Here is a 21,744-nt window from a genome sequence, read left to right as displayed (position 1 = left end):
CAATGCAAGGAATGCTAAAGGGACTGGTATAAAAAGAAGAAATAAAAAGCTCAGAAAGAAAACAGCCACACAAAAAAAGAAATGGCTACAAACAAGTACCTTTCAATAATAACTTTAAACGTAAATGGACTAAATGCTCCAACCAAAAGACATCGAGTGGCTGAATGGATAAAAAAACATGACCCATACATCTGCTGTCTACAAGAAACCCACCTCATTAGAAGGGACTCACACAGACTGAAAGTGAAAGGATGGAAAAATATCTTTCACGCAAATGGAAAGGAAAAGAAAGCTGGGGTAGCAATACTTATATCAGACAAAATAGACCTCAAAGTGAAGGCCTTAACAAGAGATAAGGAAGGCCACTTCATAATACTAAAGGGATCAATACAACAAGAAGATATAACCCTGGTAAACATATATGCACCCAATGTAGGAGCACCCAAATTCATAAAAAAACTCCTGGAAGATATCAAAGGAGAGATCGACAACAATACAATCATAGTAGGGGACTTTAATTCACCATTGACAGCACTGGATAAGTCCTATAGACAAACAATCAGCAAAGATACAGCAATCCTAAATGACTCACTAGATCAGATGGACTTAATAGACATCTTCAGAACACTTCACCCCAAAGCCAGGGAGAATACGTTCTTCTCAGGTGCTCATGGGACATCTTCAAAAATAGACCATATATTGGGTCACAAGCAAAGTATCCCCAAATTCAAGAAGATTGAAATCATAAAAAGCGTCTTCGCAGACCACGATGGCATAATATTAGAAATAAACTACAATAAAAACAACCCAAAATACTCAAACACCTGGAAGCTGAATAGCATGCTATTAAATATTGATTGGGTTACCAATGAGATCAAAGAAGAAATTAAAAACATCCTGGAAACTAATGACAATGAAAACACAACAATCCAAAACCTATGGGATGCAATGAAAGCAGTCCTGAGAGGGAAGTTTATAGCTCTACAGGCCTATCTCAAAAAACAAGAAAAAATGGTAGTAAATCATCTAACTCTACAACTCAAAGAATTAGAAAGAGAGCAACAAGAAAACCCCAGAGTGAGCAGAAGGAAGGAGATAATAAAGCTTAGAGCAGAAATAAATGACATAGAGACCAAAACAACAATACAGAAAATCAATGAAACCAAGAGCTGGTTCTTTGAAAGGATAAACAAGATTGACAAACCTCTAGCCAGACTCACCAAGAATCAGAGAGAGAGGACCCAAATAAACAAAATCAGAAACGATAGAGGCGAAATAACAACAGACCCCACAGAAATACAAATGATTGTTAAAAAATACTATGGACAGCTCTACTCCAACAAACTAGACAACCTGGAGGAAATGAACAAATTCCTAGAAAAATACAATATTCCAAAACTCAATCAGGAAGAATCTAAAAATCTCAACAGGCCAATAACCATGGAAGAAATTGAAGCAGTCATCAAAAAGCTTCCATCAAACAAAAGCCCAGGACCAGACGGCTTCACAGGGGAGTTTTACCAAACATTCAAAGAAGAACTAAAACCTATCCTCCTCAGACTACTACAAAAAATTCAAGAGGAAGGAACACTTCCAAGCTCATTCTATGAAGCCAGCATCACCCTAATACCAAAACCAGGTAAAGACAACACAATGAAAGAGAATTACAGGCCAATATCCCTCATGAACATAGATGCCAAAATCCTCAACAAAATCTTAGCAAATCGGATCCAGCAGTACATCAGAAAGATCATACACCATTACCAAGTAGGATTTCTCCCAGGGATGCAAGGATGGTACAATATCCGCAAATCAATAAACGTGATACATCACATAAACAAATTGAAAGAAAAAAACCACATGGTCTTATCAATTGATGCAGAAAAAGCATTTGACAAAATTCAACACCCATTTTTGATAAAAACCCTCACCAAGGTGGGAGTAGAAGGATCATACTTCAACATAATAAAAGCCATATATGACAGGCCCCCAGCCAACATCATACTCAATGGACAAAAACTAACACCATTTCCCCTAAGAACAGGAACAAGACAGGGATGCCCCCTCTCACCACTCCTGTTCAACATAGTACTGGAAGTGTTAGCCATTGCAATTCGGCAAGAAGAAGAAATAAAAGGCATCCAAATTGGAAAAGAGGAAGTAAAACTGTCCTTATTTGCAGATGACATGATATTATACATACAAAACCCTAGAGATTCCATCAAAAAGCTACTAGACTTAATACATGAATTTGGCAATGTAGCAGGATACAAAATTAACCCCAAGAAATCTGAGGCATTTCTATACACCAATAATGAACTTTCAGAAGAGAGATTATAAAAACAATCCCATTTACCATTGCACCGAAAAAATTAAGCTACCTAGGAATAAACTTAACTAAAGAGGTAAAAGACCTCTACTCAGAAAACTACAGGACGTTGAAAAAAGATATAGAGGAAGACATAAACAGATGGAAGAACATACCGTGTTCATGGATTGGTAGAATCAACATCATTAAAATGGCCATACTACCCAAAGCAATCTATAAATTCAACACACTACCCATTAAAATACCAACAGCATACTTCAGAGATCTAGAACGAACTTTCCAAAAATTCATCTGGAATAAAAAAAGACCTCGAATAGCTGCAGCAATCCTGAAAAAGAACAAAGTAGGTGGGATCTCAATACCAGATATCAAGTTGTATTACAAAGCCACTGTTCTCAAAACTGCCTGGTACTGGCACAAGAATAGGCATATAGATCAATGGAATAGAATAGAGAGCCCAGAAATCGGCCCGAACCAATATGCTCAATTAATATTTGACAAAGGAGGCAAGAACATACAATGGAGCCAAGATAGTCTCTTCAACAAATGGTGCTGGGAAAATTGGACAGATATATGCAAGAAAATGAAACTAGACCACCAACTTACACCATACACAAAAATAAACTCAAAATGGATAAAGGAGTTAAATGTACGACAGGAAACCATAAAAATTCTAGAAGAATCCAAAGGCAACAAAATCTCAGACATATGCCGAAGCAATTTCTTCACTGATACAGCTCCTAGGGCACTTGAAACTAAAGAAAAAATGAACAAATGGGACTACATCAAAATAAAAAGCTCCTGCACAGCAAAAGAAACCATCAACAAAACAACGAGAAAACCCACTCTGTGGGAAAACATATTTGCCAATGTCATATCTGATAAGGGCCTAATCTCCAAAATTTATAGGGAACTCATACAACTTAACAAAAGGAAGATAAACAATCCAATCAAAAAATGGGCACAGGACCTAAATAGACACCTTTCAAAAGAGGACATTCAGAAAGCCAAGAGACATATGAAAACATGCTCAAAGTCACTAATCATCCGAGAGATGCAAATCAAAACAACAATGAGGTACCATCTCACACCTGTCAGACTGGCTATCATCAACAAATCAACAAACGACAAGTGCTGGAGAGGATGTGGAGAAAAAGGAACACTTGTGCACTGCTGGTGGGAATGCAGACTGGTGCAGCCACTATGGAAGACAGTATGGAGTTTCCTTAAAAAACTGAAAATGGAACTCCCATTTGACCCTGTGATCCCACTTCTAGGAATATATCCCAAGAAACCGGAAACACCTATCAGAAAGGATATATGCACCCCTATGTTCATAGCAGCACAATTCACCATAGCTAAGATCTGGAAACAGCCTAAGTGCCCATCAGTAGATGAATGGATTAGAAAACTGTGGTACATCTACACGATGGAATACTATGCTGCTGTAAAAAGGAAGGAACTCGTACCATTTGCAACGTCATGGATGGAACTGGAGAGCATTATGCTAAGTGAAATAAGCCAGTCAATAAAGGAAAAATACCACATGATCTCACTCATTCATGGACAATAGAGACCATTATAAACTTTTGAACAATAATAGATACAGAGGCAGAGCTGCCTCAAACAGATTGTCAAACTGCAGCGGGAAGGCCGGGGAGGGTTGGGGGGCAGGAGGTAGGGGGGTAAGAGATCAACTAAAGGACTTGTATGCATGCATATAAGCATAACCAATGGACATAAGACACTGGGGAATAGGGGAGGCTAGGGGACTGTCTAGGGCTGGGGGATAAAATGGACACATATGTAATACCCTTTGTAATACTTTAAGCAATAAAAAAAAAAAATCTAAGGGGGAGTTGGGGGAGTGGGAAAAGATTGACCAAAGAACTTATATGCATACTAGTAACCCAGTGCATGGATTTGTACACATTGCAAGGAAATTAATTAGAAGGTGGCCAGCGGGGTGGGACTGGGTGAGACGGGCCAGACACACCCTGGAGCCAACCTCCCTCGGTCCCTCCCTGGTGTCTGGAGAGAAAAAAAAAATAAAAAAAAATAAGTATGAACAAAGTGCTAGGATTTGGAATTGGTATATCTTCCTTCATGCTCTATTTCTTTCTTGTATTCCTTGCTAATGTCAATTTGTCTATCATTAGCAGCCAGTCTTTCCTACCTCCCCTTAATTGTCATTTCTAATATGTTAGGAATTGAGAAACCAGATAAACAAACTTTGAAACTTTGTCTCCAAATACACAATTCTGCTTGAAGGGTTTAATGTCCCCTGAATAAACTGCACAATATTTAATGTTTTTATTTCGTGGCAGCTCTTTTGGTTACTCAGAGTTTCATTTACTTTCTGGGTCCTGTCTCTCTTTTGGATAGTGGAGGACTTGTTGCAGGCGTATAAGCATAACCACTGAAAATCACTTAGTCCAAGTTCCTAATTTGTCCTAAGAGGCAACAAAAGCTCAGAGAGATTACAGGTTGCCTGAGGTCAGAAAACCAATTAGCTGCAGGCCCAAAGAGGGCTCTAAGGCCTAAGGTTCTGAGCCAGCTCCTTCCTCATATTCATGGAAAAATAAACAGAACTTTAACTATAAGTCAGAGAAAATGAATCTGTAAAACTGTCATGTAGCTCAATAATGTTTTAGCATGAGACACAAAATAATAGCGTTGTAACTCAATTATCGATTTTTAAGCAATGAGTAAAAATATAGGAACAGAAACTAATATCATAAATCCTATTTGTAGCAGTCATGACACTCAATTTATAAAGCACAGATTATTTAGCCACAGGACAAGAAACATGAAGGAGACAATCTTTAGTTAAACTAAGAAAATTCTTCCTTAAAGGAACTATCCATTCCCTCCAAATAAAACTTGGTTTACCAAAATTAACCAACAAATGAATTATCTGTGTTGGGGGTTATCTATAGCAAAATTTAAAACACAGAACAGATTTCTCTTTACTCTTTGGCATACTTCTGCCCAAGCTCTTTCATCCTTAGTTGGTCTGTACACAAGACATGAACTGAATTTCCATTATGACTTAACCCCATCAGAAATCATAGGAACACCTTCACTTCTCTGCCTTTCAGTCTCCACATGAGGCCTTAGGCTCTCTCTACCTTCCTCAAGAGGGGACGGAAGAGTTATCTGATGTGTGCACTTGAGAGAAGGAACTGAAGATGCTTGCTTAGCCCCAAACACTTCTTTGAAAAGACATGGCTGCCCACAGTCACATGACCTTGGGCCTGCTCTCATCTCTTCAGGGAGCTGCCTGCCCAGGGACAGGTGTCAGGTATTTCTTCCCTCCACTCACAACTGGGTGTGAAACTGCCTGATTTGGGATGAGTGTTCAGAGGTCCTGTGACCCCACATCTAAACCACATTTTCCAGTTCCTTACTATGTGTGAGTAACCAAGCTGGTAAGTCCATTTCCATCTGCCTGACTCTATGATCTAATCTCAAAAGGGAAACAGGGCTGTCATTTGCCATCTACCCCAGCACAGCTCCAACAAGAAAGATGACCACGCTACACTTACAGAAATGTCTTCTCCTTCCTTGACTTTACACTTAATGTACATTGTTCAAACATCCCCCGTTTTAAGGAGGGGAGTTACATTTTTGAAAGAAAAATGCAGAGAAGCCAACAGCAACAGCAAAACACAAAAAATGCAAATATATGTTCATTCATTTAACACTAATTTATTGATAGGCTACCATTCTATTACATTTGATATTACAGGTTGAAAAATAATGTTGCCTTCTCTTTTTGAGACCAATTGATACACATATACAAACAACAGACACATCTACATTCCCATGTGTGATATATGGTCAGTAACTAATGATATTTATATATATATATACTAGGGGCCCGGTGCACAAAAATTTATGCACTCGGGGGGAAAGGGGGGTCCCTCAGTCCGGCCTGTGCCCTCTTGCAGTCTGGGATCCCTTGGTAGACAACGACCTGCTGGCTTACGCCTGCTCCCGGGTGGCAGAGGGCAGGCCCAATCCCTAGGTGCAACCCCAGGTCAGGCTCAGAGCAGGGCTGATTGGGGAGTTGGGACGTCACCCCCTGTTATGCACAGAGCAGGGCGGATTGGGAGGTTGCGATGCCACCCTCAGTCACGCTCAGGGTAGGGCTGATTGGGGGGTTGGGGCACCGCCCCCTGTCACACTCAAGGCAGGGTCGTTGGGGAGGTTGCAGCGCCACCCCGTCACGCACAGAGCATGGCCCATAAGGGGGGTTGGGGATCCGTACCCTGTCATGCACAGAGCAGGGTCGATCAGGGGGTTGGGGAGCTCCCCGCTGTCAAGCACAGAGCAGGGCCCATCAGGGGGTTGGGGAGATTCCCCTGTCACGCACAGAGTAGGGCTGATCAGGGGGTTGGGGAGCTCCCCCCTGTCACTCACAGACTAGGGCCGATAGGGGAGTTGGGGCACCGCCCTCTGTCACACACAGAGCGGGGTGGATCAGGGGATTGGGGTGCTGCACCCTGTCACACTCAGGGCAGGGCCGATGGGGAGATTATGCCTCTACCCCGTCACACACAGAGCAGGGCCCATGGGAGGTAGGGGGTGGTTGGGGCGCCGCACCCTGTCACACACAGAGCCACAGGGCAAACAGGGGGTTGGGGAGCTCCCCCCTATCAGGCACAGAGCAGGTCTGATCAGGGGGTTGGGGTGTCCTCCCCTGTCATGAACAGAGCAGGGTGGATAAGGAGGTTATGGCCCCGCCCCCTGTCACACACAGAGCCGCAGGACGATCAGGGGGTTTGGGCGCTGCCCTCTGTCACGCTGATCCCGGTGCCAGGAGGCCTCGCAGCTCCCCTGATCCTGGTGCTGGGAGGCATATTACCCTTTTACTATATAGAATAGAGGCCTGGTGCATGGGTGGGGGCCGGATGGTTTGCCCTGAAGGGTGTCCTGGATCAGGGTGGGGGTCCCCACTGGGGTGCCTGACCAGTCTGGGTGAGGGGCTGAGAACTGTTTTCAGGCTGGCGGGTGACTAAAGCTCCCAACTGCTCCTTTTTTTCTTTTTTCTTTTTTTATTCTGGGCCAGCTTTAGCTCTGACTCCAGCTCTGAGGCCTCTGTTGCTGAAAGCAGGTATCTGGTTTGTTTGTGTTCTATAATCAAAACAATGTATCAACTCCAGCTCTGAGATCCCAGCTCGCTGCAAGCAGGTTTCTGGGGTTTTGTTTACCTTCTTTATTTCTTACAATGTTTCAAACTGCAGGCTCAGAGGCCGGCAAGGCAGGCGAGGAATGTTGGTTTCCTCCGTCACTGAAGCAAGCAAGCCTCATGTTAGGTTCAAGCTGCCTGGCTGCCGGCCGCCATCTTGGCTGGCAGTTAATTTGCATATCTTGCTGATTAGCCAATGGGAAGGGTAGTGGTCGTATGCTAATTACCATGTTTCTCTTTTATTAGATAGGATATTTTATTGATTTTTTAACAGAGAGGACGGGAGAGGGATAGAGAGGTAGAAACACCGATGAGAGAGAAACATTGATCAGTTGCCTCCTGCACACCCCACACCAGAGATGTGCCTGCAACCAAAGCACATGCCCTTGACCAGAATCGAACCTGGGACCCCTCAGTCCACAGGCAGATGGTCTATCCACTAAGCCAAACTGGTCAGGGCTGATATTTTTAAGTTAAATTTTGATATCATCCTTATTTTAAATGTTATAAAAATAAGTGTAATTTAAACATAATAAAATCAAGTACATTTGCACATTTAAACTATAGCAATTCATTATCTAATTGTAAACAGGTTAATGTGAGAAGGAAATACATTATCAGTTTGTAAATATCAAAAACATGTTTTTTATTGCAGAAAAAAACTGAGGAAAAATTTGCTGATCAAGGAGCTGAAACATTAAGTAGAGAGAAAAATGAATGAAAAAATGCATAGGAAGAAGTTGAGCAATTATCTGTTGCCTTTAAAAGATAAAATGACTACAGGGCAATTGTCTAAGTGGACAAAATAAAGTGAAGACATGAGGAATCATATAGAGCATATAATTCATGTGATAAACAAGTTTGTTAAGCTCTGTTTCTGCCTTCTGAGAAACCAGCATCACCACTGTGAGAGTTTGAAAAGAAGTAAAATTCAGAGTAGAAAGGCACTGCCTTGTTGATGTAAACACGTGGTCTGTGTTTCATGGGGAAGCACTGAGACTCAACATTTTGTGGAGACACAATGTTCTGTCTGCCATGTGCAAAGCTAAAGTCTTAGGAATAGTAACTGTTTTAGTTTTTATGTATTTGTATAGCAAGAGTTGTTAACTGAATACACATTTGAGAAATAGAAAAAATTATTTACATAAATTATTAGAGTTCTAATGTTTTCTGAAAGTCTTAGAAATGAGCCGAAAGTCCAAAATCAATCAATGTAAAATTGAGCCTCCCTATTTAACACAGATTGTAAGGATAATGAGGAACTATGTGACATGCATTGTGTTAGGAACACAAATATTGAAAAACAGTTGAATATAAAAAATTTTGAAATCAGAGAAATTCTATCCGTTATAAAATTATCAGGAATAAATTTTTAAGTTTTCAGTTCTAAGAAAACAATTCCAAGTGCAAGAAAATGTAGTAATATGTATGTTCAAGCTAATTTTAACTTTTGTAACTTATCATAATAAACTAAATAACACAGTTATATAAAACTGTGAAATCACTTCTGATGTATTGGACAAACATCCAGAATTAAACTAGAATGTGAAAACTGATGGTAAGAATTAACAAATCAGATATGTAGCAATCTATACCAGTACAATGGAATGAATTGGGCAAGGCTCACCTCCATGTAATGACGCCAAAGGCAACAAACCTAAATATCATGAACGTGAAGAGAACTGAAATCACAAATTGGAGCAGTACTTTGGGTCGGGTGGCGGGGGCTGGCAGCCTGGGGGGAACCTCAGCTCGACCTGCACCCTCTCCAATCTGGGATCCCTCAGGGGAGCCCTCTCTAATCCGGGAGTTTCTGTCTGTCTTTGCAATCATATGAGCGAATTGTCTGAGACCCCCAACCCAGTTTGGTTTGTTGCTCACAGATTAATAGAGGCATTTTTTTTTCTTTGCTTCATTGGTGGAGACTTCCAGGAAGTTTTAGGATATCTTCCCTTTAATTTTTCCTAGACACTCTGATTTTACTTATGTCTCTCGCCTTTGCTTTACCTCCATCCCCAGCCTCAACAGTAACTTGCTCTAGGCTCACTTTGCTCTAGTGCAGCAGTTCTCAACCTGTGGGTTGCGACCCCTTTGGTGGTCGAATGACCCTTTCACGGGGGTTGCCTAAGACCATCCTGCATATCAGATATTTGCATTACAAGTCATAACAGTAGCAACATTACAGTTATGAAGTAGCAACGAAAATAATTTTGTGGTTGGGTCACAACATGAGGAACTGTATTTAAAGGGCCAGAAGGTTGAGAACTAATGCTCTAGTCTCTAGAAGAATTAGGATTCCTAGCATTCCTGGTGCTCCCTGCCCTCTGGGCTTCCACTTCTGGTCCTGAGGCTGCCATCAGAACTACAGTTCCCAGCATTCCCGGTGCTTCCCTTGCTCTGGGCTTCCACTTCAGGTCCTGGGGCTGCCTCCAAAACTACTATTCCCAGAATTCCTGGTGCTTCCCAGGCTCTTGGTTTTCCCCAACTGAGGGAGCCACGTCCCCCCAAGCTGCCAGCTCTCCCACTCTGTTCTGTGTATGCAAATTACGCGCCATCTTTATCAGGTTAATTTGCATACTAACTCCTCATTGGCTGGTGGGCATGGCTGCTGATTGTGGATTGTGAGCATGGCTTTAGCATAGCGGAGGGATGACTAATTTGCATGTTTCTCTTTTATTAGAGTAGATTGTGCTTAAAGTTAGAAAAACAATGCCGGAAAAGACAGAGCACTACAGTAGGAATAGTTCAAAATGTTTAAACTTTGCAAATAAAGGGGATTGATAAACACATTCAATATTGATGTATTTGTAACATTTATTCTTTAGAATCATAGTTCAATAATCTTTAGAAGTCTGTTGTTTTATAATGCCCCATCCCAAAACCCACCCCTTTCTATTATTTTAGACATGTTACCATCTCTCATAGAATTAGTTGTTTTCCTAATGGCAGTAATTACCTTCCCAGTGACTCTACAAAGCACCTTCTTTCCACAAGTCTAAGAATTTTGTAAACCCCAACTGCTATAGAAATTTGGTGACCTATCTCTATATCTTGATAGATTGGTGCTTCAGACTCTCTCTTCCTGAGTCCAGCATGATTTGGTGAACCAATGCCCCACAAGGAAACTATGTATACCTTGAAAATACAATGTTAAGTTTAAAATCAACTATTTTTTTCAATTTATATAGAAATACTAAGAGTAAGCACCTCATTCCTCCCAAAATATTAATTAAACAAAAACATTTCCACAAATATCTTCCCTTGCATTGCTTCTGCATTAACATTCTTTTACCTCTCCATTTTGCAAAATGAGACATTTTCTGATTTTCTGGTGAGGACATTTCAAGTCTGCATCATAGTTTTGCTTAACAATTTACAAAAGCATTTGATTTTTTTGTACCAGTAGCCCAGTTTTACAAATTTGTAACAATTGAGACTGTATTTGGCCTAAAGGCTGTTTAGAAATTCTTAGCTTTGCTCTTCTATGTTGTGTTATGATGAAGCAAACTGAGAAAAAGAGGTTGAAGTCTCATTTAGCACAGGCCTGTGCTACCTTTCCCTGCATGGAAAACACCATAAAAACATAATTAAAACCATAAACCATCGTGCATTGATTGAAATGGGTATTTCAGTGTGTGACGTCAGCATCATGACAAAGTGTGTCTCCTCTTAAATCTACAACAAGTGGAACACCTAGAACCCAACAAAGGCACCTCTACTCACCTCGATAGTGGGCGTCTTGGGATGTGCAGGAGAGGCAGGATGGAGAGAGGAGCAGGGACAGGCCCCTCCTGCAGTTCTCCAAGGACAAGGCTGAACTTACAGCCCTAGCAAACACAGTACTGGTGGGGGAGGCAGGGTGCAGTGCCCACACCACTGCCCAGTAGAAGTCCCTCCTCCACCCCAAATCCAGATCCCTCCCCAGTTGCAGCTGTGCTCACACCATCACAGACCAGTAGCAGCAGCAGAGCCAAGTCTCCAGCCTCCAGGCCACAGAACAATGCTGTCAGTGGCCAAAGGGAAGGAGGCAGCAGCTCAGTGGGCTCACAAACGGGCTCCCCTCAACTGGCCGCACCCACACCTCCCCCCACGGGGTGCCCTGAGGCCCAGGCGACCAGGATACAGCATTGGCACCCACCACCCTAGTTACCCAGGCTGCCACTCCCATGTCCAAGGGTAAGCCTCATACACCTTGACTCACTGCACACCCTCCCCAAGCTTCAGTAGTACTGGTAAGAGAAAAGAAAAACTGCGCTATACCACCATCTACTGGAAAACAAAAGAAAGACCTGAAATTATCAACCTGCTGAACTGTGAAAATCACAACTTTCCTAAGAAAAGTGTTTCAGCACTTCAAATGTGCCAGCAGAGGAAAAACCCATCAAGCAGCCTGGACCACCATAGTAACACTAACACAGAAAGAAAATGATAATTCTCCAGAAGGAAACTCAGAATACTGGATGATTATGATCTAAATGAACAGAGAAATCAAAATAGCAGTCATGAAGGAACTCAGCGAGATACAAGCAAACTCAAAAGTCAGTTCAACGAGCTCAGGAATGAAATGAATGAACAGAAGGAGTACTTTACCAAAGAGATGAGAAGTATAAAAAAGAACCAAACAGAAATTCTGCTGCTGAAGAAGTCAATAATAAGATGAAGGAGAAATATTTTAATAGCACTGATACACAATGAAAGCTAGTTGCTATTTCAAGACTCCCTATCATTACCTTCTTAGTCATCAATTATTCTAGTGCTGTCCAGATAAACAGACCTAAGTACACATCATTTAAAAATTTTAATATTAATACATAAATTTAAAAATAAAAATTCAAATATTTGCTAAATTTAACTATTTTATGAATGTACAGCTGCTCAGCAAGACATTTTATAACAATTGGAATAAAAATGCTGAAGTAAATAGCAATTAACACTGTCCTTTGACCTAAGAAGATGACAAACATTTTCACTTAAAGAGAGAAATTTAACCTTTTAGTGCTACAAGTTTATTTAATTCATTAAAATGATTTATCTCCATTTCATTTAAGTAGCAAACATCCATAAATGGTTAAATATTTAGATGTTAATCATTCACTTATGCGTAGGGGTGGAAAAGTTGGGGTTCAGCAAAACTTAAAAATGGTTATGAGCCATCACCAATTTAAAATCAATTAGAAAGTAAGCCAAAGCATCTCCAAGTACACCACTGCTTATTAGACAAGAATATATAATTTCTAAAATCAAACTGACATGCAGCTTTTTAAGAAGTTTAAAATGTGTCACTTTAGGCATATTAATTGAATAAAGTTAATGATAGGTATCTCTTGCAAATTAGAGATCCAGGGACTTAAAAGTGATTGTAAAATTTCTGTCTCCTTTCTACATTAGCACAATAATTAAGACTTTTTATTAGTGTATACTAGTCAATTAAGAAACTCGGAATTTCACCAAATGAAACACAAGAATTATATCAGAAATCTGAAACCCAAGAGGAAAAAAGAGAATATAACTAACCTGTGGTAAGTTGAAGTGCATGGACTTGAGGTAGGAATCCCCAGGCTTTCTCTTGGAATAAAATTTCTCTTGCTGAGCTCTTTCTCCCAGAAAAGTTTGTTGCTAACTTCTGCTAGCTTCTCCTTAGTCCTAGGAAAACTGTAAACAACAAATGCTTAGTATTTATTTTTCTCTAAGTGACTTGCAATTTTTTTAAGTCGCCAGGATAGTAAATGGAATTGCCCATTAAATAGCATTTTAGCAATGAAAACGTGTCAGAACAGATCTGCTCTATTCAAGTATAGGTTCTTAATTTTTCTAAAAAAGTACTTATGTTTCCAGGCAGTGGGGGGAGGGGGTTCCTAACTAAGTACTTAATCCAAAGTGGGGAGGCTATCAGTGATGCAGACGGCTTATCAGGTAATACTTGCTGCCTCTGGAAGGGCTGTACTTACAAGACCTTTTAAGGTGCCCTTGGACATATTTAGTAGCAACTTCAGAGATTTAAAAAAAAAGTCCTCAAAGACATTCTCAAACATTTGCCTTCACCACCCTTGTACAATACACTCATTACCTTGGAGATATTAATCATTTAACACCCAGGCATTATTTAGAACAACAACCTGTAAGGGAGAACAGATATCCTGGCTGGTGATCAAATGAATGAAAACAGCTCCAGCGGCCATCTATCTATGTTATAAAAGGCCCGTGGCCATAATGCTGGAACGCCAGAACAGCCAAACAACCTGTCACCAGGAGGTGCATGGAGCACCTCTCACTCCCTCCCCCCAGCCTGCCAGTCACTTGGCACAGAGTCAGGGTCTGCGGCCTGTGCGGCGGAGGCAGCGAGCTACTCTCACACGGCGGGCCTGGGGTCTTGCCGGTATGGTGGGTCTGGGTTTTGTGTGATTTTGCTTGCTGGGCCTCTAGTTATGCAAAGCGTCTCCTTGGGAGTTCAACTGAAGACTGGGCATTTGATCACTTGCTATGATGAGTGCTGACCACCAGGGGGTGGTGAGGAATTAAGGGAGGCCCAGGCTGGAAGCCCAAAAGCCTGATAGGCCCTGATCGCTCTGGCCAGGCCTAGGGACCCGATCTGTGCACCAATTTCATGCACTGGGCCTCTAGTCTATTGATAATAACAAAGTTCACAAATCAAGAAAGTAAATATACCAAGTACCAGAATGTGTTGGAGTAACATAACCCTTTGTGTTTTAGTTTTTATCTTAGCTATTTCTATTTAGGGGACTTCTGACAAGCAATTATACTAACAAATAGTAATATGCTAATTAGACCGGAGACCTTCTGAAGACCTTCTGACAAAGCCAGAGGCTTGGCTAGCCTGCAAACCACCCCAGCCACTCACCCAGGCTGGCCACGCCCCCCAAGGTGACCCACATCGTGATTTGAGATCCCCTTCAGGGCAGACCAACCAGCCCTCACCCATGCACCAGGCCTCATTCTACATTAATAAGAGGGTAATATGCTAATTAGACCAGGAGACCTTCTGGATGTCTGTCCGGACAGAGTCATAGTGGTGGGGCCAAGACAGAGGTGGTTAGGGGCAATCAGGCCAAAAGGGGAGGGCAGTTGGGGTTATCAGGCTGGTGGGGAGGGGCAGCTGAGGGCGAGCAGGCCGGTAGACAGAGTGGTTAGGAGCTATCAGTCAGGCAGGCAGGTGAGCAGTTAGGAGTCAGCGGTTCCAGATTGTGAGAGAGTTATCTGACTGCCGGTTTAGGCCTGATCCCTGTGGGGATTTCCCACAGGGATCGGGCCTAAACTGGCAGTCGGACATCCCTCAAAGGGTTCCCAGATTGGAGAGGGTGCAGGCTGGGCTGAGGGATAACCCCTCCTCCCCTGTGCACCAATTTCGTGCACTGGGCCACTAGTTTTATAATAATATCACTGTTTAAATTTTAGAGCTTCAAGAGACTCAGCTTAAAGACTAGTAGCAGACCCAGATAACTACATGGAAATATTAAGTGGGGAAAATAAAGGCAGGTAAAAGCAAAAAAAGGGGGAGAGATGAAACTGTCTTAGAGGGACATTTGAAAGGTAAGTTTATTTACTAACATCACTTTCCAAAGTTAAACGACCTAGTTGGCTTTCCCGCCCTACTAATCTATGAACCTGGCCCAATAGTAACTATGTGTAAAATTTAGAGGCTAATTAATGAGTTAAATTTATTTTCTCTGATTCTGCATTTGACTTAGTCAGTTAGCTGATTTTCCAGTAACTTTCTGCCTTCCAATTCTTCTTGGCAGAGTCGCACATATTTCTCCAATTCTCTTTCGATATCATCTTGAGAAGTTTGCACTTTAGAGATTTCTGATTCCAGTTCTTTATTTCTGAGTTCCAAGTGACTTGTTGAAGCCTGATCATTTATCATCTGCTCTGACATTTCTTGAGATGCTCTTTGTCTCTACAGCAAATAAAAAAGATACATTCTTAAAGTAATTATAAGCTGAACACTTATATTTGTTTTCTTTAGCTTTGAGTCATCAACTCAGAGATCAGCTTTAAGTGTGAAAAAAGCTGAAATTTAAAATAGTTATCATCAATGTCCACTGAATTAAATCTGAGTTATAAAGTTAATCATTCTTCTATTAGTACGCATGTAATCTGATAATTCAAAGAATAATAGAATCAGTGTAAGATATTAAAAGTTAAAAAATATAACTTAATTCAAGAGTATGGTACAATTTTAAAATCATGTTTTTTACCTTTTCTTCCTAATAGTCTTATTTTACATCAACTGGTCTTAAAACTAAAATGAAGGATCATTTGGAAAGATCAATTTAGTGATAATGTTGGAAACTAAAATAATGAAAAGGAAAAACAAATGCCACCTTCCTTCCAGAAATCTACAAAATAAATTGCTATTAAAGGGAGTAAAGGAAAGGCAAAAATACTGTATTTATCCGAAAGGTAATTTGCAGTGAAATGAATTAAAGCAAAATAAATAAAAAAATTAACCTGTAAAAGTGAATTGACTTTTTCTGCTTTGTCTTCTACATCCCGCCTTGCTCTTTCTTCAAGCTTCTTTTTATAGTCTTCTAATTCACAGATTTCTACCATATTCGTTTCTATATTTCTGAGGTTTACTCTTTCTTGTTTCGCCTTCTTTACTCTATCCTTCAGTTCTTCACGTCTCTTTAGAAGTGCTTCCATTGATAACTCCTGTTGAGGTGTCTTTTCCTCATCAAGACATATGCATTTTGAAGATGACGGTTGCAGTTTTGCTATAAGCTCATCATTCTGCATGAATAAAAGAATATAGTTTGGTTATGAAGGTGTGGACACCAGTATGAAATTTTGCAATGAATTCAGTGGCAATAAAATGTTACCTATACTCTGGTAGGGTCTTAGAATGTGAAACCTTCAATTACTCAGAATCAAGACCAAAGTTAAAACAACCAGGAGTCACAAAAATGTATTTACTGTTGTCATCTTTGCCACACAACATCTCTTCTGCCCTTGATTTTATACTCTTTTTTTCTATGACTGTTTCATGTCTTTCCTCCACAAAATGACTATGCATTGCTCCTGAATAGAAAGTCTCATATCTCTTCCCCCATCTTAACACTTCATAATCTTACACAAAAGTTTTAGGGATATGGTATTCAGATATTCAGGACTGAGTCAACAAATGCCTCACAAAATAAGACTTTCGAAATGAGACTAATTAATTAATCTTATAAATATAGACTCTAATGTCATATGTCTTTTATTGAACTATGAACGTTTGATGCTAATTTGAATTGCATTCCAAAAAGAAATTATTCCCTGCATTACTGAGAAATTACATCTCTCACTGTAAAAGTTTAGCGAGATGAGCCCTACATTTTTTAGAATAAAAAAAAAATGGGGATGGGGGCTTGATCCAATAGTGCTATCTTGAAATTCTTTGTTACTTCCCATACAATAAGAGAACATATTAAGCAAACACAATATCATCAACAAAAACAAACTTGCTGGAATGTCTGTGATCATGACTTGGGAAGAACTACTTTCCTTCAAATACAATGATTATTTGGTAAGACAAGGTGAGGGATGTCGAGTTTTTGAAGCACGTCTCCAGATTCTCTGGCACTTGTCCATGAAATAGGTGCTGGCCTCAGTGCTACCTGGGTTCTGGTGAATAGGAGATGGTGACTGCTGTGTGACTGCTATGTCTGGGTGCCATCGGACTCTCTCCCCAGGGAAGCTCACCCTGGGAACCCAGCCACCATGTTGTGAAGAACGAAGCAGCCCAAGCCACATGGTCATCCTCACACAGGTGTCCAGCTGAGACTGCCCCAGCGAGCGTCCCAGCCAAAAGCCCGCTGCACCTGAGAAACCCGTGAATGAACAAGCCTTTGATGTTTCCACTTCCCAGCTTCAAGTCATCCCAGCTGATGGCAAGTGGAAAAGCAATGAGCTGGCCTCACTGCCGATTTGTGAACAAGTAAATGCTGCTTTAAGACACGAGGTTTGGAGGTGGTTACTAAGCAGCAATAAGTAACTGGCACAGATACTGACATTAAAAATAGAGTGCTGGTACTAAAAAAGAAACACACACATATGGGAGCACCTCTAAACAGGGACAGGTGGAACCTGACATAATGTAGAGAAGCATGAGCATGAAAACCAAAAGGGCCTCCAAGAAAGGATGAGTGGAGGCCTGATGGCCCCTGAGGAGGCTGACAGCAAGGGCTTCTGGGCAAGTGAACACAATGACACTGAAAGGAAGATGACAGGGATTCTCGCTAGGAAGCAGCTGAAAGTGAAATCGATGAGAAACATAAGCTAAAAATAGACAAATAAATATAAAAGGACCCCATTTACCGGTTTAAAAATATCTATTTCCCGTTTATACCTTCTCCCACATGTCCAATTGTCAAATAATCCTAAAATAAAGAAATGGCTTGTGGGCTAACATCAAATCCAGGGTGTCCAGAAAACATGTTCGAAGGATGAAGCCAAGACTTATAAAACCCTTAAGAGCGAAGAAATATTTATGTGGTGCTTCAAAGGATTTTCAGAATGTAAGAATTTTAACGGCACTGTCCTACAACACCTTCAGGAAGCCCAGGTGAAGAGCTGATCTGAAAACAAGTGGTGAGGTGGCTTTTCTAATGCCATGAACCCCAATAAAATTAACTGGACAGACACTCGAAGTTCCTAAGAGAATGCTAGCTTGGCCTCCTGAAGGGAGACAGAGACAGTACACAATCAAAAGAGCCTGTGGGCCTCAGATGTTCCGCAGGGAGGAAGCAGGCTGTAAAAAGAGCTGCAAGCACAGGCCATTTCTTATGAAAAGGACAGAGCAAGTCTCAGAGGGAACAGCCAAGGGCCACAGAGAAGCACTCCAAGGTCAGGACTAAGCTTTCCTTTCCTCAGTGAGGAGACAGAGAGGATTATGAAATCATTTTAAATCTCAGTGGCAAAACAACTGCAATGCCTTTTGGCACCATTTAAATACAATATCTCTAGCTTACTTCAAGCTTGCTTGTATGTTACACCACAGTGTTTCTCCATAGGAAACAAATTGGCTTTAAACTTTTGAGATTTCAGCCCTAGCTGGTTTGGGTCAGTGGATGGAGCAGCAGCCTGCAGACTGAAGGGTCATGGGTTCCATTCAGGCCAAGGGCACATAACTGGGCTGTGGGCTCAATCCCCAGTAGGGGGCACTTAGGAGACAGCCGATCAATGATTCTCATCACTGATGTCTCTCTCTCTCTCTCTCTCTTTCTCTCTCTCTCTCTCCCCCCTTCCTCTCTGAAATAAATAAATAAATAAATAAATAAATAAATAAATAAATGTGTGTGTGTGTGTGTGAATATATATATATATATATATATATATATATATATATATATATATATATATATTTTAAAGTAAAATAAAATTTGAGACTTCAAGTCAGGCATTTCTAAAGAGGAAAGGCGACAGTCCAGATTTTAATCTTCTCCTCCCCAGGCAGTGACACCTACCAGCGTCTATGAATTATGAGTTAAACACAATGAAGGAAATGGCTAAGTCAGCAGATCCTGTTACTAGGATTTCATGGAAATGGAAGTGAAGTGGGAGGCACTGGGTTAGACGTTGAAGGTTTGAATGCAGAAAATAAAGGAATGGGTGTTATCTTTGTAAGCCTACTTTCCCATCATGTCACAGAGTCAGCAAAACATAAGCTGGCCATAAGCTTTATCAAGAAACAAGAAATCTCCATAAAAGTACAGGTAAAAACATTCCACTACACTGACTTTTTTTTATTACATAAAACAGCTGGTACTATGCAAGATGACTGGGAAAGATACTCTTAAAATTTGATTTGGTACTGGCATAAGGACAGACTTATTCATCAGTGAAGTAGAAGGGAGAATCCAAACCTTAATCCAATTTCTGGCCAACTGCTTTTTGACAAGGGTGCCAAACAAATAAATCAGATATGAATAGTTTTTTTAGCAAATTGTCCAGGGACAGCTGGATATCCACATGCAAATGAATAAAATTTGACCTCTATCTCAGACCATACATAATAGTTAACTTAAAATGTAAATGCTAAGACTATAAAAGACTTAGAAGAAAACATAGGTGTATATCTTCATGACTGGATTTGGCACCGTTTAAATACAATGTCCCCTCTGCCTTACTTCAAGTTTAGATGTGAAACAAAAAGACAAAAATAGAATAACTGGACTTCATCAAAATCAAAATCGTCTGTGCTATCAGGAAACTCAAAGGGTGAGCTACTGAATGGAAGAAATATCTGGAAATCCTTTATCTAATAAGGGATTTGTATGTAGGACATTTAAAGCACTCTTGTATTCAATAATACAAAAACAATTCAATTAAAAATGGGCAAAGGAATTGAATAGTTTTTCAAAGAATATATACATGTCAAAAGATGGTGAATATCACTAGTCATTAGAAAATTGCAAATCAAAACCAATAATAAGATGCCACTTCACACCCACTATAATGGCCACAATAATAAAAAAAAAAAGTAATGACGAGTGTTGGCAAGAATGTGGAGAAATTGGAACCCTCATACACCATCAATTAAATGCAAATGGTGCAGCCACTGTGGAAAACAATCAGGCAGTTTCTCAAAAGGTTAAAGATCTGATCAATCAATTCCATTTATAATTATATTCCCAAGAGAATGAAAACAATATGTTCACATAAAAAGTTGGACATGAATGTTCATAGCAGAATTAGTAACACCACCAAAAAGTGGAAGTAACCCAAAGGTTCATCAAATGATGAATAGATTTTAAGAAATGTGGTCGCTTCATGCAATGAAACGCTATTCAGCAATAAACCGGCATGAAGTACTGGTGATACGTGCAACAAAAGAGATGTGCCTTGAAAACATTACGCTACATAAAAAAGGCAGTCACAAAGGAGCACCTACTGTGTGATTCCACTGATATGTAATGTGCAGAACAGACAAATCTAGAGAGACTGAGAGGACAGTAGTGTTCCTGAGCGCCAGGAAGAGGGGGGAAGTGGAAGCTGGCACAGGGTGGTTGGTGAAGGGCACTGGGCTACTTCTTAGGGGGATGAAAATTTCCCCAAACTGACTGTGATGATGACTGTGTAACTCTTTGAATACAGAAAAAGGCACTGAACTGCACACTTTATTTATTTTTTAAATATATTTTATTGATTTTTTGCAGAGAGGAAGGGAGACGGATAGAGAGTTAGAAACATCGATGAGAGAGAAACATCGATCAGCTGCCTCCTGCACACACCCTACAAGGTACATGCCCTTGACCAGAATCAAACCTGGGACTCTTCAGTCTGTAAGCCTACGCTCTATCCACTGAGCCAAACCAGTCAAGGCTGAACTGTACACTTTAAATGAGTGAACTGCATGGTATGTTCATTATGACTCAGTAAAGCTGCCACCAAAAATTTTTTGGACTTGGTGCTGGTGCCAGGGTTCAAGACATAGAGCAGTGGTTCTCAACCTTCTGGCCCTTAAAATACAGTTCCTCATGTTGTGACCCAACCATAAAATTATTTTCATTGCTACTTCATAACTATAATGTTGCTACTGTTATGAATCATAATGTAAATATCTGATATGCAGAATGGTCTCAGGCGAACCCTGTGAAAGGGTTGTTCAATTACCAAAGGGGTTGAGAATTGCTGACATAGATAGTTAACAGTAGGCCCTTTTTATAGAAAAGTGACAAAGAAAAAGCTGATACCAAGTCTATAAAATTAACAGAAAAACCTATATTTCACTACTTAAAGCATTGAATGATATCTATTTCCCCAAATTAGGTGAATTTTAGGTCACAAAACTGATTTAAAATTACCTTCTGTTTTGGCTTTTCAGACTGAATTTCCATGTCAGCTGGACTTGGTTTTGAATCTCCAGGGAAACTAAGGTCTTCATGATCACATTCATTTAATTTCTTTTTTATAACTTTTAAATGTTCCTTAATTCTGAAGAAATACACAAAATGGGTATGTCAAATTCTTTAAGAATAAATATTTAATTATTATTTAAACAGATATTATGTTTATAAAATCATATAAAATAAGCAAATCTATAAATTATGATGCTATCATTTGTTCTAATCTAATATTGGCTGAAAGCATACTAGCTAAATTATAATCTTCTGTAAATAAAATGAAAAAAGTCATGACATATGTGATATGGATATATAGTTAATATTGTAACTATATAGAGTCCTTATAAATAAGTTATTAATATTCATTTGACTAT

The 21,744-nt window shown here is 40.2% G+C and overlaps 1 protein-coding gene across 1 annotated transcript in view; it reads right to left on the bottom strand.

Moving 5' to 3' along the window:
• Positions 1–15,225: 15,225 nt before the first annotated feature.
• The window catches only part of LOC132234599 (putative coiled-coil domain-containing protein 144C), a 53,988-nt gene continuing 47,469 nt past the window's right edge, over positions 15,226–21,744 (bottom strand). The window contains exons 11-13 of the mRNA XM_059695707.1: positions 21,332–21,461; positions 15,993–16,274; positions 15,226–15,438 (exon numbers count right to left, since the gene is read on the bottom strand). Of these exons, the coding sequence (XP_059551690.1) occupies positions 15,226–15,438; positions 15,993–16,274; positions 21,332–21,461 (625 nt within the window). The remainder of the gene's footprint in view (positions 15,439–15,992; positions 16,275–21,331; positions 21,462–21,744) is intronic.

Source organism: Myotis daubentonii, chromosome 1 (genome assembly GCF_963259705.1).
Source record: "Myotis daubentonii chromosome 1, mMyoDau2.1, whole genome shotgun sequence".
Lineage (NCBI taxonomy): Eukaryota > Metazoa > Chordata > Mammalia > Chiroptera > Vespertilionidae > Myotis > Myotis daubentonii.
Note: the sequence above shows the minus strand (reverse complement) of the source record. Positions and strands in the feature narration are given on the sequence as shown.